Source organism: Vipera berus (genome assembly GCF_964194415.1).
Source record: "Vipera berus genome assembly, chromosome: Z".
NCBI lineage: Eukaryota > Metazoa > Chordata > Lepidosauria > Squamata > Viperidae > Vipera > Vipera berus.
The window spans coordinates 132,142,766-132,157,765 of NC_138205.1; the positions used below are offsets into that span (position 1 = coordinate 132,142,766).

General features: G+C 54.0%; 2 protein-coding genes across 2 annotated transcripts in view; one reads left to right on the forward strand and one right to left on the reverse strand.

Annotated features, from left to right (window-relative positions):
• The window catches only part of LOC308679054 (tigger transposable element-derived protein 1-like), a gene marked incomplete at its 5' end in the record, with an annotated part of 18,386 nt that extends 13,323 nt beyond the window's left edge, over positions 1-5,063 (forward strand). The window contains 2 exons of the mRNA XM_081346289.1: positions 1,274-1,372; positions 2,906-5,063. Of these exons, the coding sequence (XP_081202415.1) occupies positions 1,274-1,372; positions 2,906-4,398 (1,592 nt within the window). The 3' untranslated portion in view covers positions 4,399-5,063. The remainder of the gene's footprint in view (positions 1-1,273; positions 1,373-2,905) is intronic.
• A 1,328-nt stretch (positions 5,064-6,391) lies between these two features.
• LOC308678068 (zinc finger protein 783-like) overlaps positions 6,392-15,000 on the reverse strand; it is a 12,343-nt gene continuing 3,734 nt past the window's right edge. The window contains exons 2-6 of the mRNA XM_081344895.1: positions 14,708-15,000; positions 13,280-13,409; positions 12,089-12,187; positions 11,183-11,296; positions 6,392-10,535 (exon numbers count right to left, since the gene is read on the reverse strand). The exon at positions 14,708-15,000 is cut by the window's right edge and continues 94 nt beyond it. Of these exons, the coding sequence (XP_081201021.1) occupies positions 9,199-10,535; positions 11,183-11,296; positions 12,089-12,187; positions 13,280-13,409; positions 14,708-15,000 (1,973 nt within the window). The 3' untranslated portion in view covers positions 6,392-9,198. The remainder of the gene's footprint in view (positions 10,536-11,182; positions 11,297-12,088; positions 12,188-13,279; positions 13,410-14,707) is intronic.

Genomic DNA, 15,000 nt, shown 5'->3' on the forward strand with positions numbered 1-15,000 from the left:
GGGCTGCATCAGCGTTATGGTGCCCTCGGGGGGTAGGCGCCCTCTGAGCGCGCCGTCTCTGGCCTGCAAAAACTGGGGGGGGGTGCGCACAAACGGGCCACCGTGCTGCAAGGCGCAAAAATGGTCACCGCCGTGCCGTGGGGTGCAGATACAAGGCACCGCACCGTGCAAGAATGGGGCAGGGCTAGTGAGTATCACGCAGGTAGTAGCCGCTGCGCTCCCCCCGCCATTTACAGCATGTGGGTGCTCGCAGCCCCGTGTGCTTATGCATGCACGTAAAATGCTTTCCCCCCTCCCTCCCTTCTAATCCAGGGCTTTTCAACCAGGGTACGGGGTACCACCTGTGGTACGTTGGCACCTGGCGGTTGGTACGCGACCCTCCGAGAAAAGTGGTGGGGGAGGGGAACGAGCTGAACCGGTGGCAGCAGTGCCCAAGCCTGAGCGAGAGACAGCTGGAGCTGCAGGGCTGTCAGGGCTCAGCGGAAGTGCCAGGATCAGCGCCAGGCTCCAGCTGGAGCTCGGCGCTGATCCCGGTGCTTCCGCTGAGCCCAGAAGAAGCGCCAATCAGCTGGAAGGTTGCAGCATCTCCAGGGTCTTGTGACTTACATTCAGATGCTTGGCAACTGATTCATACTTATGACGGTCACACTGTCCCAGGGTCACGTGAAGTGACCAAAACCTGCTGCAACCACCCAGCAGAGTGTGGGGGTGGTGGGATAAAAACCAAACATCCCCATTCCATCCCCACTGCCAATCCTCAACAGAAATGCTCACAACCATGAAAACTTCGGACAGGAGGAAGAGGGCGGGCGGGCGGGTGTCTTGCTCAGCTGTGGCTTGGTGGGGCACTTTTTTCAGGGCCATTGTAACTTCTCCAGCTGGAGCCTGGTGCTGATCCTGGCGCTTCCGCCGAGCCCCGACAGCCCTGCAGCTCCAGCCGTCTCTCGCTCAGGCTTGTGCGGTACTGCCACCGGTTCATCTCATTCCTCTCCCCCGCTACCGCTTTTCTAGGATGGTCGCCTACCACCTGCCAGGTGCCAACGTACCACGGGTGGTCCCCCTACCGCCGGTTGAAAAGCCCCGATTAAACCGATGTAAGATTCCCATATCTCTTCCTCTCCGTTCTGTACCTCTGGCTCAACGTCAGAACCGTCTTCAGTCGCCACTGGGCTTGCTTTTTCAGACGCGATGCATTTCACCAAGGCAATTTATTGGAGCGCCCATATATATATATATATTCTCTTTTTTTCTTTTTTCTTCTCTTCCTGATTAGACTACCAGACAATTACCATTTCTGAAGAACATCTCTGTGGACTTCAGGAAGACCAGTGTGCTCAGGATCCGCTGTTCTTTGGGGAAGGCCCCAGCTCCGGTAAGAGGAGATGTTTCGAACGGTTCTGAGGTTCCTCTCGAACCCGACGGTCGTTTCTTTGTCGCAATGTGGCCTTCCTGCTGAATTTACTCCATTCCACCTGGCCCATGGGATAGGGTAGGAAACCAGAATCAAGCTGTCAAGGAGCAGAGTTTAGGGAAGGCACGTCTGTTTCCGGGAGGCCTTGAATTGTGACCGCAGTTGAGTTCCACATTTCCGCTGCTAGTAGCAACAGCGCTCAAGACTCGTATACCGCTGGATCGATTGACTTGATTGGATTGCGCTCGTGTGAGGCGCACTGAGGGGGTGTCGGTGTTGACCGGTGACATCACTGTCGCCTCCGTGATGCTCAGTTGGCGGGTTTCCTTTCATTTCCCCAACGGGAGCTGGAGTGAAGGATGGGAGTTCATCCTACCCTAGAGCAGGGCTTTTCAACCAGCGGCACGGGTACCACCTGTGGTACATTGGCACCTGGCAGGTGCTATGCGACCATCCTAGGAAAGTGGTAGCAGGGGAGGGGAACAAGCTGAACCGGTGGCAGCACCGCACCAGCCTGAGTGAGAGACGGCTGGAGCTGCAGGGCTGTTGGGGCTCGGCGGAAGCGCCAGGATCAGCGCTTCTTTGGGGCTGTCGGGGCTTAGCAGAAGTGCCAGGATTAGCGCCAGGCTCCAGTTGGAGCTCGGCGCCGATCCCGGTGCTTTCGCTGAGCCCAGAAGAAGCGCCAATCAGCTGGAATGTTGCAGCATCTCCAGGGTCTTGTGATTTACATTCAGATGCTTGGCGACTGATACATATTTGTAACGGTCAGTGTCCCAGAGTCATGTGAAGTGACCAAAACTGGCTGCAACCACCCAGCAGACGGGGGGGGGGGCGGAAATAAAAATCAAACACCCACCCCCACTGCCAACCCCGAACAGAAATGCTCACAACAATGAAAACCTCGGACAGGAGGAAGAGCGCGGGCGGGCGGGCAGGCAGGTGTGTTGCTCGGCTGTGGCTTGGGGGCCACTTTTTCAGTGCCATTGTAACTTCGAACAGTCACTAAGCGAACGGTTGTAAGCCAAGGACTACCTGTACTTCATCACTTTTTTTCCTTTTTTCTTTTTTGGTCAAGTTTTTGCTAGGCGACTGGTGGTACTCGGATGTTGCCATCTCCTAAAAGTGGTACAATGGGTGGAAAGGTTGAAAAGCCCTGGCCTAGAGTAGCACTCGGGTCTTGACCGTGAGGCTTGGTAACCTCCAGCACAGCGTCCTAACCACACAAGCTGCCACAAGCTTCCCGATTGGCTTGACGACCCATTTATTTGTTGGCTGGGGAATTCTGGGCATTGAAGTCCACAGGTCTTCAAAGTTGCCAAGGTTGCACACATGACTTACATGCTTTTTAATCCAGGGAGTAAAATTGTTACCAAACCAGGACGATATATTTTTTTACCCTCTTTCCCACCCTAACAATGGAATTTAAATTATCCTCAACCCATTCAAACTATTTTTTTAAAAATTATCTCTCTTTATTTCTCTCTCTCTCTCCAGTATTTTGCAACGGGCTCTTATTCTCGTTGGCCATGTCCTCAAAGGGGAAAAGAAAGGGCCATGGTTCGTCGGAAGAGCGAAGCAAGAAGCAGAGGAAGGCCATCAGTCTGAATTTGAAGATGAAGATCATCAAAGCCTACGACGCTGGGAAGAAGGTGAACATCATCGCTCAAGAAGAAGGCCTGGCCCATTCCACCATTTCCACCATTTTGAAAAACAAGGAGAGGATCAGAGAGGCCATGAAAGGATCGCCAGGGACGAAAGCCATTATCACCAGGCAACGCAAAGGCCTCATCCACGAAACTGAGAAACTCCTGATGCTTTGGATTGAGGATCAGATCCAAAAACGAATCCCCACCAGCCTCCCTCTCATTCAGGCCAAGGCCCGCAGCCTTTTTGCGACCCTGAAGGAACGGGCTGGCGAGGAGTGTACCGAAACGTTCACGGCAAGCCGTGGCTGGTTCATGCGCTTCCAGCGAAGGTTTAACTACCACACCGCGCTCCCGCCAGGTGAAGCAGCTGGTGCCGACGAAATCGCAGCCCAACGCTTCCTGGATGACCTTGACGAGCTCATAACAGAAGGCAACTATTTGCCCGAACAGATATTCAATGTGGACAAAACCAGGTTATTCTGGAAAAAAATGCCCGAACGGACTTACCTTCACCAAGAGGCCCAAGCTATGCCTGGATACAAAGCCTTTAAGGACCGAATCACCTTGCTGTTGGGCGGAAATGTCGCCGGATTTAAGCTGAAGCCGTTTCTGATCCACAAATCGGAGGATCCCCCGTGCGAAAACATTGGCCAAGAGACACTGCCCGTTTATTACCAAACTGATCAGAAAGCCTGGATGACCCAAGTCTTCTTCGAGGATTGGTTTGTAAATTGCTTCATTCCCCAAGTGCAGGAATATTGTTTTCAAAACAGAATCCCTTTTCGAATCCTTCTGCTCCTTAACAACGCCCCTGGATATCTCCCACACCTGGATGATGTCCATTCGGACGTGAAGGTCGTTTATCTGCCCAAAAACACCAGCCCTTTCCTACAGCCCATGGATCAGGGCGCCGTCTCGATCTTCAAAGCCTGCTATTTGCGGGCCACGCTGGCCATGGCCGTCGCCGCAGCAGAGGACAACCGGGTGACACTGCGTGACTTTTGGAAAGCCTACGAGATTGGCCACTGCATCGAGAACGTTGCGACGGCGTGGAAGGACGTCAGCCTGAAATGCATGCAAGGCATTTGGGAGCGCTGCTTAAAACGCTTTGCTCTCCTCGTCCCTAATTTTGAAGGCTTTGACCCCAACGAGGATTTGGAGGAGATCAGTCGCAACGTTTTGACGCTCCACCTGGCCCTTGGTTTAGAGGTGGATGCGGAAGACGTGAAAAAATGGATCGCCTACCCGGAGGGGGAACTTTCCAATGAAGAATTGATCGAGCTGAAAGAAGAATTGGAGGCCCAAGGCATGGCGGAAGAGGAAGACGACATAAAGTACTAGGACGTTTGGTGAAAATATTCGATGGGTGTTTTTCCTCAGACGTTAATGAGATGTTACGAGAATTAGGAAGTATGGATCCAAATGTCAGAACGTTTTTGGAAAGTTAGATCAGGAGCCCAAGGACATTCAGTGAAAATATTTGACTGGCGCTTTTCTCGAACGTTAATAAAAACGTAACGAAAATTAGGAAGTAAGGATCGGAATGTCGAACATTTTGGGAAGCTACATCGGGAAAATGCATGTGTCCTAATAAAATAGATGAAAGAAAGAAAAAAAATGTGCGAAGAAAACTTAGTGAATTCTTTAACAAGTTATTTCTTGCTCACCTCCTGTTTCCTCCCCATCCTGAAAAAAAGAGCAGATCCAAGAGAATGCTTGGTTTATCAGCCTGCTAGGCCCCCCCCCCCAATATCCGACATTTCGGAAACCACAGCAGAACACTGATCTCTGGAAGGGGATTTCTATGGATGTTTACAGGTACAGTACTGTAATTGTAAACGCTGATTTTGTACTCTTTTATTTTTGTACTGTAACACAACATGATGGCGCGTAGTACTAATACATGTTCAATCGAAGATGTTTTAAAGTATTGGAAATGATGTTCCGTTCATTGGAGGGTGAAATTGATTTCTTTAGAAATAAAAGATGTTTTAAAGTATTAAAAATTGTGCGTTAAATTGCATACGAATGGGAAAAAAGTAAAATTGTGATTTCCCCCTCCCCCACACACGCACAACGCTTCTGGTCTGCATTACTTCGTGACCACGTTGTTGGTCCCAATTCTGGTCATTAAACAAAGATTGCTTATATATTGGTCTTCTGTTAAAATGTTTGTTTTAATAGTCTGCACATAATTGTGCAAAGGTGCTGGCCAAGAAATCAGGAGACAGTGAATCCTAGTACCACCTTAGGCATGAAAGCCACTTGAGTGACTTTGGGCCAATCACCAGGAGACAGTGAGTTTTAGTCCTTTCTTATTCATGAAAGCCGATTGGGTGACTTTGGGCCAATTACCAGGTGACAGTGAGTTCTAGTCCCACCTTATTCATGAAAGCCGATTGGGTGACTTTGGGCCAATTACCAGATGTCAGTGAGTTCTAGTCCCACCTTATTCATGAAAGCCGATTGGGTGACTTTGGGCCAATTACCAGGTGACAGTGAGTTCTAGTCCCACCTTATTCATGAAAGCTGATTGGGTGACTTTGGGCCAATTACCAGGAGACGGTGAGTTCTAGTCCTACCTTAGTCATGAAAGCCGATTGGGTGACTTTGGGCCAATTACCAGGTGACAGTGAGTTCTAGTCCCACCTTATTCATGAAAGCCGATTGGGTGACTTTGGGCCAATTACCAGGAGATGGTGAGTTCTAGTCCCACCTTAGTCATGAAAGTCGATTGGGTGACTTTGGGCCAATTACCAGGAGATGGTGAGTTCTAGTCCCACCTTAGTCATGAAAGCCGATTGGGTGACTTTGGGCCAATTACCAGGAGATGGTGAGTTCTAGTCCCACCTTAGTCATGAAAGCCGATTGGGTGACTTTGGGCCAATTACCAGGTGACAGTGAGTTCTAGTCCTTCCTTAGGCATGAAAGACAGCTGGGTGACTTTGGCCAATTACCAGGAGATGCAGTTCTAGTCCCATCTCAGGCATGAAAGCTACTTGAGTGACTTTGGGCCAATTACCAGGTGACAGTGAGTTCTAGTCCTTCCTTAGTCATGAAAGCCAGCTGGGTGACTTTGGGCCAGTCACCAGCGAGTTCTAGTCCCACCTTAATCATGAAAGCCGATTGGGTGACTTTGGGCCAATCACCAGGAGACAAGAGAATTCTAGTCCCGCCTAAAACTGTAAAAACAATATGGGTAACTTGGGGCCAATGACCAGGAGTGGCGCAAAGTCACCTGGCCAGCTTTCCTGGCTAAGGCTTTAGTAGAAATCACCATCTCCTGGTGACTGACTCAAAGTCACCAAGCCAACTTTCATCGCTAAGGTGGCGCTAGAATTCACCATCTCGTGGTAATTGACCCAAAAGTCACCCAGCCAACTTTCACATCTAAGACGGGACTAGAACTCCCGGCCTCTCGCTTTCTAGCCTGGTGTCTTAACCACTACTAAACCAAATGGTCTTTTCCTCATATTTTCCTCCTTGATTGTAGGCAAAGTATGTGTGTGTGTGTATGCTTGTGTGTGTGTGTGAGAGAGATACTGGAAGCAGCGGGACTTCTGTCAAAAAAAGCCAAGAGTTGACAAATCTGCCTGTCCCAGGGAAAATGGATGCACAATATCGGCTTGGTATTCCACATAGGACAATTTATTTGGTCAACGCAGTTGTGAGCGAACCCCTCGCTCGCTACGGCACCGTTCTGCCGAAAAGTGGAAATTTAGTGCCACTTTTGTCGAATGCGGTCACGCCTGTGGGATGCTGCAAGGAGCTGTCAACGCAGCCACGTTGCCGAGGGCCCGACGCGTGACCACGCACGAGCACTCCCGCCGGAACTTCGGATCCGAGCCGTACGTTCCCTCCTCAAGGCAGGCGGCGACTTCCAACGGCTGCTCTGCGACTTGTCATTGTGGATTCCCCCGCATTGGGGCCTTGGGAAGCCACGCCTCGCTGCTTTGGCCAACAGACGTAGAATGGAGCAGGCAGAGGCTTGCTAGCAATTGGTAAGTTGAGGGTTAGAGTCAACAAGAGTTCTCTTTCCACCCCACCCCCTCCGTTCCTCCACTCCACACTGCCTGTAGTTTTTGGGTGCCTGGGAATATGGTGAGAACTGGGGCGGATATTGCTTCATGCCAGAGTAACGAATGGACAATCTAGCTTCCTTGCGCGTGCTTCAGAATCACTTACCACGTTATATCCAAAAGGGGGGGGGGGGTTTCGGATATTTATCATTTATTAATGTCTCTTTGGTGTTTCTTCGCTTTAAAAATCTCAAAGGTGTTTGTAGCAAAAATGCCGGAGACTGTTCGCCCCGGTCTGCCTCCGGAGACCCTCGCAAACTTTAAAGGTGCGCGGGCTTCAACTCTCAGAACATCACCCCCCGGCTTTTTTTTTTTTTTTTTTTGATAACACAGGTAGTCCTCGACCTTAGCGACCACAACCGGGCCCGATAATTTCCATTGCTGAGCGAGACAAGTAGTGAGTTTCGCCCCGTTTTACGACCTTTCTTGCGACAGTAGTTGCGGCAAGGGGCCTTCATTCAAACTTGGCCCTTTCATGACTTGTGGACTTCAACTCCCAGAGCTCCTCAGCCTGAGGAATTCTGGGAGCTGAAATTCACGAAAGGGGCACGTTTGAAGACCCCCCCCACCCGAGTTATGGGAATCGATGCCGTTAAGTTAGCAACCCAGCTGCTACAGAGAATCTGACCTTTTCGGATTTCTTATTCATTCATGCGTTCATTCCCTCGTTCCATTTAATTATTTGGAAAATTTGCCACCCATCTCGTAGCCAACGACTCCGACTTTGCTTGTCAGAAGGTCGCAAAAGGGGGCTTTCACCTGACCCCTCCCCTCCCCAGAACACTGCCACCGTCGTAAATAGGACCCTGTTGTCACAAGCGTCTGAGTCTGCGACGGTCGTGCAAGAGAGAGTCCCAAGTCGTTTTTTTTCCAGCACCGTTGTAACTTCAGACAGTCGCTAAACGGGTTACCTGTAGTGCAGTTGGATTTAAGGCAGGGAGAGCCTAGTATGGAAGTGGGTGGGGGGGTCTAGGCTTATGAGTGCAACCTTGGGTGTGTGTGTGTGTCCCTTGCTGAGCCCTGTGTTTTTTTTGTGTGTGTGGCGGGGAGGATTTTCAGAGCTGGAGACAATGATGTCCTGGTGACAAAAAACTTGGAAGAGATGGCAGAACGTTGAGATTCCACGTCCCTGCCTGGCAGTGTCTTGCCAACAAAACGTACCGAACGGAAAACCCCCAAGCCGAGCCTTCGGCAAAAGAGAGCATCTCGGCATAAGATGGCGCCAGCAGGAAACCCGGTCAACCCAGAGCCCGGCAACGCGGCCCGATCGACAGCAGCAAAATGAAGGAAGGAGTGGGCAGCTTCTGCGACCAGAGAGGGCGGAACTGTTGCGAAGTTTGGCCACCGACAGCTACCCCGCGTGGCCCTCCGGAGAAAAAGAGAGGCAGGCGGCAGAAGACAGTCAATTCCAACTTTCGGGCTGTCTTTTGGCTGTGTTTTGTTTCGTTTCGAGGAGGGGGCTGATTTCCCCCCCCAAAGTCTGCAGGGCCTTCCTGTACTGAAAGCGTTGTCCAATGGTCCTCCGAGCGTCTAGCAAAGGGTGTGGAGGGCGAAGCCAAAAAATCGGGAGGCAGGCGCGACCGCCTTGGGGGGACTGTGTCTTTCTTGCCGCGGGAGAAAAAAACCGCAGCCTCGGGGTTGTAGCTTGCACACCCTATCCACCCACCCCCACCCCCAAGCAGGCTGGCCTCCCGTCCTGGACTGCGCAACAGGGCCGAGGAGGTAAGCAGAGAAGATCACATTTTAGTTGCGATTTTTCCCCCCGTTCTGTTTTGTTTTGTTCGGGCCGGGACTTGCAGCTCCTCGGACTATGGTGCAGGACGGCGAGAGTCTTTTCGGCAGCCATTTCGATCCCGAAACTATTTCAGAGAACTGCTGTGTGTTTTGATGTCCGGGAACTCGGCTTGTTCCACACGGTCCTGATCGGCAAGCGAGAAAGCCTCCCCACGGGGAGAGGAGCAGCATCGGAGAGCCATGGGGAAGGCCACCGCTGAGCCACTAGTGTGCCAATTCTAGCGCACCAGTTCACTTGGCACAGAAGTCCACTTCTCGTGACCCGGCTTCAGGTTCCACTGGGTGGATTGGCCTCAAAAGGAGGGTCCTTCTCCAAGGGGTTGGTGACCGGCAGAGCAGGCCCAGAGGGGAGTGGGGGCGGAGCTTGCTGCTCCCTGTGCATGCGCAGATGTTGCTTTAGGGACTGCTTGTACCGGAAGTGCTTGCCGCAGTGCGGACAGGCGTAGGGGTTCTCTCCAGTGTGCATCCGCTGGTGTTCCAGCAGGTACTTCCTGCGGGCAAACGTCTTGAGGCACTCGGTGCAACGGTGGCGGCGCTCGCCGTTGGTGTGGCCGGCCTGGTGGCTGAGGAAGGCCTGGGCGTGGCCGAAGCTCTGCCCGCACTCACGGCAGGAGTAGAGCTTGGCCCCGGCTTGGTGGACGCTACTCTGGTGTTTCACCAAGTGGTGGGCCCGGACGAAGCGCTTGTCGCACTGCCCGCAGCGATAGGGCCGCTCTCCCGTGTGGATGCGGTAGTGGTTGGTCAGCTTGGACTTCTCGGCGAAGCGCTTCTCGCACTCGGGACACTGGTAAGGCTTCTCCCCCGTGTGGGTGCGGGTGTGGTCGTCCAGGTGCTGCTTCCGAATGAAGGTCTTGCTGCACTGGGGGCACTGGAAGGGGCGCGGACGCTCCCGGTGGGTCTTCTGGTGGACCGCCAGGCTGGACTTGCGGTTGAAAGCTTTGGGACACTCGGCACACCGGTGCGGCCGGTCGGCGTGGACAGCCCGGTGCCGGGTCAGCTGGGCCTGGTGGCTAAAGCCGCAGCCGCACTCGGAACACACAAAGGGGCTGTCGTTCTTCCCCACGGCGTGAGTCTTCTGGTGGATCAGCAGGCTGGTCTTGAGCCGGAAACTCTTGGGACAGAGGGAGCACGCGTGAGGCCCGCCGGCGGTTTCGAAAGCAGGCACCTCGCCGAAGCTGCTGTGGTTGTCCGGGCACGGGTAGGGCTCAGGGATCTGGGGGGGCCCGGGTTCAGTCAGCGGCCCGACCCCTTCCCCATAGACTTCCTCTCCCGCGGGGATCCTCGGGGCCAAGGAAAGCTCGTCCGGGCCCTGGAAGCATTGCACCTGGTCTTCCTTTAAGCAGGTCGCTGGCAGGGCGGCCTCGGGATCCGGGCAATTTCTCTCACCGGGGTGGGGTGGATCCTCTGGTAGCTTCTGGGGGAGAGGGGGAGGAGGAGGAGGAGGAGGAGGAGGAGGAGGTTGACTCTGCAGGCAGCTTTGCTTCTGGCAACATCTGGGGGCCTGGAAGAGCTCGTCGCCCGGTGCCGCCCGCAGCCGGGCGGGAAAGGCCTGTTTCAAACTTTCTTCGAGCCGCTGTTCCTCGCTTTTGACCGCGGTGCTCTCATCTGGGGGGGGGGAGGGAAGGGAAGAGAAGCGGGGAGGGGGAGGGTGAACAGCCTGAGTTAGTGCTTATTTGCAAGACCGGGTCGGAAACTGGAGCCACTGCAATCACACACACACACACACACACACACACCCCGCTTCAAGGAATCCAAATCAAAGGGGATCCTGAAATGGATGGATCCCGCAGCCGGGCGGGAAAGGCCTGTTTCAAACTTTCTTCGAGCCGCTGTTCCTCGCTTTTGACCGCGGTGCTCTCTGGGGGGGAGGGAGGGGAAGAGAAGCGGGGAGGGGGAGGGTGTAAAGCCTGAGTTAGAGCTTATTTGCGGGACCGGGACGGAAACTGGAGACACTGCAATCTCACACACACACACACACACACACACTCACACCCCACTTCAAGGAATCCAAATCAAAGGGGATCCTGAAATGGACGGATCCCACAGCGGAGGAGGAGAAGATGGAGGAAGATCGGGGCGGGGACAGGGGGCGGGACAAATGTCCTGGAGGCCCGTTGCTCGACAATGGGCGCTTTAAAAGACAGGTGGAGCTCCATTCCCAGAATTCCCCCGGCTTTAACAGAGAGGGAAGGTGGGGTGTCCGCTTTTTTTTTTTTTTTAAAGGAAGCCATCCTCGCAGACCACACACTCACCGTAGCCGAGGGTGGTGGCCGGAATCTGCCTCTCCAGATTCCACTTCCCGTGACCGGGAGATTCCTCTTGCTTGATCCAGGACAGGAGCTCGTCTTTGGATGCCAAAGATTCGGCTGTTAGGGGAAGAGGATCAGAGGTGGGTACCGACAAGTGGAGGATACGCGCGGCGCGGGGTTCAAAGGCTCTCTTGAGCTGGGGGAGGGTTTCTGGCTGACGTTTCGTGACCCAACTAGGGAACATCATCAGGACTAGAAGGGAGGAGGAGGAGGAGGAAGAAGAAGAAGGAATAAGAAGGAAGGAGGAGGAGGAGGAGGAGGAGGAAAAGAAAAGACTGTGGGGTCCTTGATGTTCTCTGAGCTGGGTGGTTTCCTTGCAGACGTTTCATGACCCAACTAGGGAACATCATCAGGGAAGGAAGGAAGGAAGGAAGGAAGGAAGGAAGGAAGGAAGGAAGGAAGGAAGGAAGGAAGGAAGGAAGGAAGGAAGGAAGGAAGGAAGGAAGGAAGGACTCTGAGCTGGGTGGTTTCCTTGCAGACGTTTCATGACCCAACTAGGGAACATCATCAGGGAAGGAAGGAAGGAAGGAAGGAAGGAAGGAAGGAAGGAAGGAAGGAAGGAAGGAAGGAAGGAAGGAAGGACTCTGAGCTGGGTGGTTTCCTTGCAGACGTTTCATGACCCAACTAGGGAACATCATCAGGGAAGGAAGGAAGGAAGGAAGGAAGGAAGGAAGGAAGGAAGGAAGGAAGGAAGGAAGGAAGGAAGGAAGGAAGGACTCTGAGCTGGGTGGTTTCCTTGCAGACGTTTCATGACCCAACTAGGGAACATCATCAGGGCTAGAAGGAAGGAAGGAAGGAAGGATAGACCCACCCCACCCCACCCCTCCGCCCTCTCGCGGTTTCACCCACCTGTTTTGGGCGCCAGGCAGAGCCCTTTCGCCCCCGCCGAGGGCGGATCGGCCGGACCCGCCGGTGCGGGGAGGACGTCGGCTCCGGCAATGGCGGAGTCTGGGAAAAATGGAAAGAAAGGACAGAGAGAGAGAGAGAGAGGGTGAGCGGAGGAAAGGGAATATCTGCAGCTGGGAGCCAACTAGGGAACATCATCTGGGCTGGGAGGAAGGAAGGAAGGAAGGAAGGAAGGAAGGAAGGAAGGAAGGAAGGAAGGAAGGAAGGACTCTAAGCTGGGTGGTTTCCTTCCAGATGTTTCATGACCCAACTAGGGAACATCATCAGGGCTAGAAGGAGGAGGAAGGAAGGAAGGAAGGAAGGAAGGAAGGAAGGAAGGAAGGAAGGAAGGAAGGAAGGACTCTAAGCTGGGTGGTTTCCTTCCAGATGTTTCATGACCCAACTAGGGAACATCATCAGGGCAGGAAGGAAGGAAGGAAGGAAGGAAGGAAGGAAGGAAGGAAGGAAGGAAGGAAGGGACTCTGAGCTGGCTGGTTTCCTTGCAGACGTTTCATGACCCAACTAGGGAACATCATCAGGGAAGGAAGGAAGGAAGGAAGGAAGGAAGGAAGGAAGGAAGGAAGGAAGGAAGGAAGGAAGGAAGGAAGGAAGGAAGGAAGGAAGGAAGGAACTCTGAGCTGGCTGGTTTCCTTGCAGACGTCTCGTGACCCAACTAGGGAACATCATCAGGGAAGGAAGGAAGGAAGGAAGGAAGGAAGGAAGGAAGGAAGGAAGGAAGGAAGGAAGGAAGGAAGGAAGGAAGGAAGGACTCTGAGCTGGGTGGTTTCCTTCCTGACGTCTCGTGACCCAACTAGGGAACGTCATCAGGGCTAAAAGGGAGGAGGAGGAGGAGGACCATCATAATCATGATCATTATTCTTATTAAACATGAACCTCAGTCAACTGAACATTCAAATTGACTGGCATTAATGGTTGACACGGCTTGCCGCCAGCGTCATCATCATCATCATCTTCATCATCATGATTATTATTCAGAATTCCCCAACTTTTCCGGTTTTGCGAGGAGACGGTTCCGCTTCTCTGGCCCAGTTTTGAAGGGCTCAAGGACCGGCAGCGGGCTGGCTGTGGCTGATAGGTTGCGGACCCCCACCCCCCGCCCGAAAACCATCCTAAAAAAAAATTCCCGGCGCTTACCCAACGAGACCAACGGCTTGTAGTTCCCTCTGGTGATGTTCCGATAAAGTTCCTTCTGCCAGTCCTCCAGCTTGGCCCATTCCAGGCCGGAGAAGTTCACGCCATCCTCTTCGTCGAACGTCACGGGGACCTAAAAATCAGAGCCTTCAACTCCCAGAATCCCCCAGCCGGCGTACTTCGAGAGGGGTGGACTTCAACTCCCAGAATCCCCCAGCTGGCCTGCTTTAAGAGGGGAGGATTTCCACTCCCAGAATCCCCCAGCCGGCATGCTTTAAGGGGGGAGGACTTCAACTCCCAGAATCCCCCAGCCGGCCTGCTTTAAGAGGGAGGGACTTCCACTCCCAGAATCCCCTAGCCGGCCTGCTTTAAGAGGGGAGGACTTAAACTCCCAGAATCCCCCAGCTGGCATGTTTTAAGAGGGAGGGACTTCCACTCCCAGAATCCTCCAGCCGGCATGCTTCAAGAAGGGAGGACTTCCACTCCCAGAATCCCCCAGCCGGCCTGCTTCAAGAGGGGTGGACTTCCAGAATCCCCCAGCCAGCATGCTTTAAGAGGGACTTCCACTCCCAGAATCCCCTAGCCGGCCTGCTTTAAGAGGGGAGGACGTAAACTCCCAGAATCCCCCAGCTGGCATGTTTTAAGAGGGAGGGACATCCACTCTCAGAATCCCCCAGCCGGCATGTTTTAAGAAGGGAGGACTTCAACTCCCAGAATCCCCCAGCCGGCCTGCTTTAAGAGGGGGAAGACGTCAAGTCCCAGAATCCCCCAGCCAAGATGCTTCGAGAGGGGTGGACTTCCACTCCCAGAATCCCCCAGCCAGCATGTTTCAAGAGGGGTGGACTTCCACTCCCAGAATCCCCCAGCCGGCATGCTTTAAGAGGGAGGGACTTCAACTCCCAGAATCCCCCAGCCGGCATGCTTTAAGAGGGAGGGACTTCAACTCCCAGAATCCCCCAGCCGGCATGCTTTAAGAGGGAGGGACTTCCACTCCCAGAATCCCCCAGCCGGCCTGCTTTAAGAGGGGTGAACTTCAACTCCCAGAATCCCCCAGCCGGCCTGCTTCAAGAAGGGTGGACTTCCACTCCCAGAATCCCCCAGCCGGCACGCAGAATCCCCCAGCCGGCCTGCTTCAAGAGGGGTGAACCACTCCCAGAATCCCCCAGCCAGCATGCTTCAAGAGGGGTGGACTTCCACTCCCAGAATCCCCCAGCCGGCCTGCTTTAAGAGCGGTGGACTTCAACCCCCAGAATCCCCCAGTCAGCCCCGCCAGCGGGAGGAGGAACCCTGGGAGTCGAAGTCCCGAAGCCTTCAAAGCTTGCCCGAGGTTGGAGACCCGGCATTTAGAGGACCGAGCGAGCCGCCGGTCACAAACGCACGGTTACGACGCCTTGGCCAGCCGCCGGCGGCATTCGCACCCTGCTCTTTTACCTTGGGGATCTCCCCCTTGGGGCCCAGGGGGAGCCGGAGAATCCAGAAGTTGCGGTTCTTCAGCAGGTTCTCCATGTTCTCCAGGCGCCGCTGGAGCACCCGGTATTCCTGGATCAGGCCGCCCAACGCCGCCAGGTGGCTGCCGAGTTCGAGTTCCGTTTTCTCGCACTCGAAAATCTTCTTCTCGGCGGCGGCCGTCCGGCTTTCCAGGTTGAGCAGGCGGCCGGCCGAGGCGTCGGCCTTCCGCTCGACGGCTTGGATGGCCGCCACCACCGTCCAGAGGGAGATCTCGG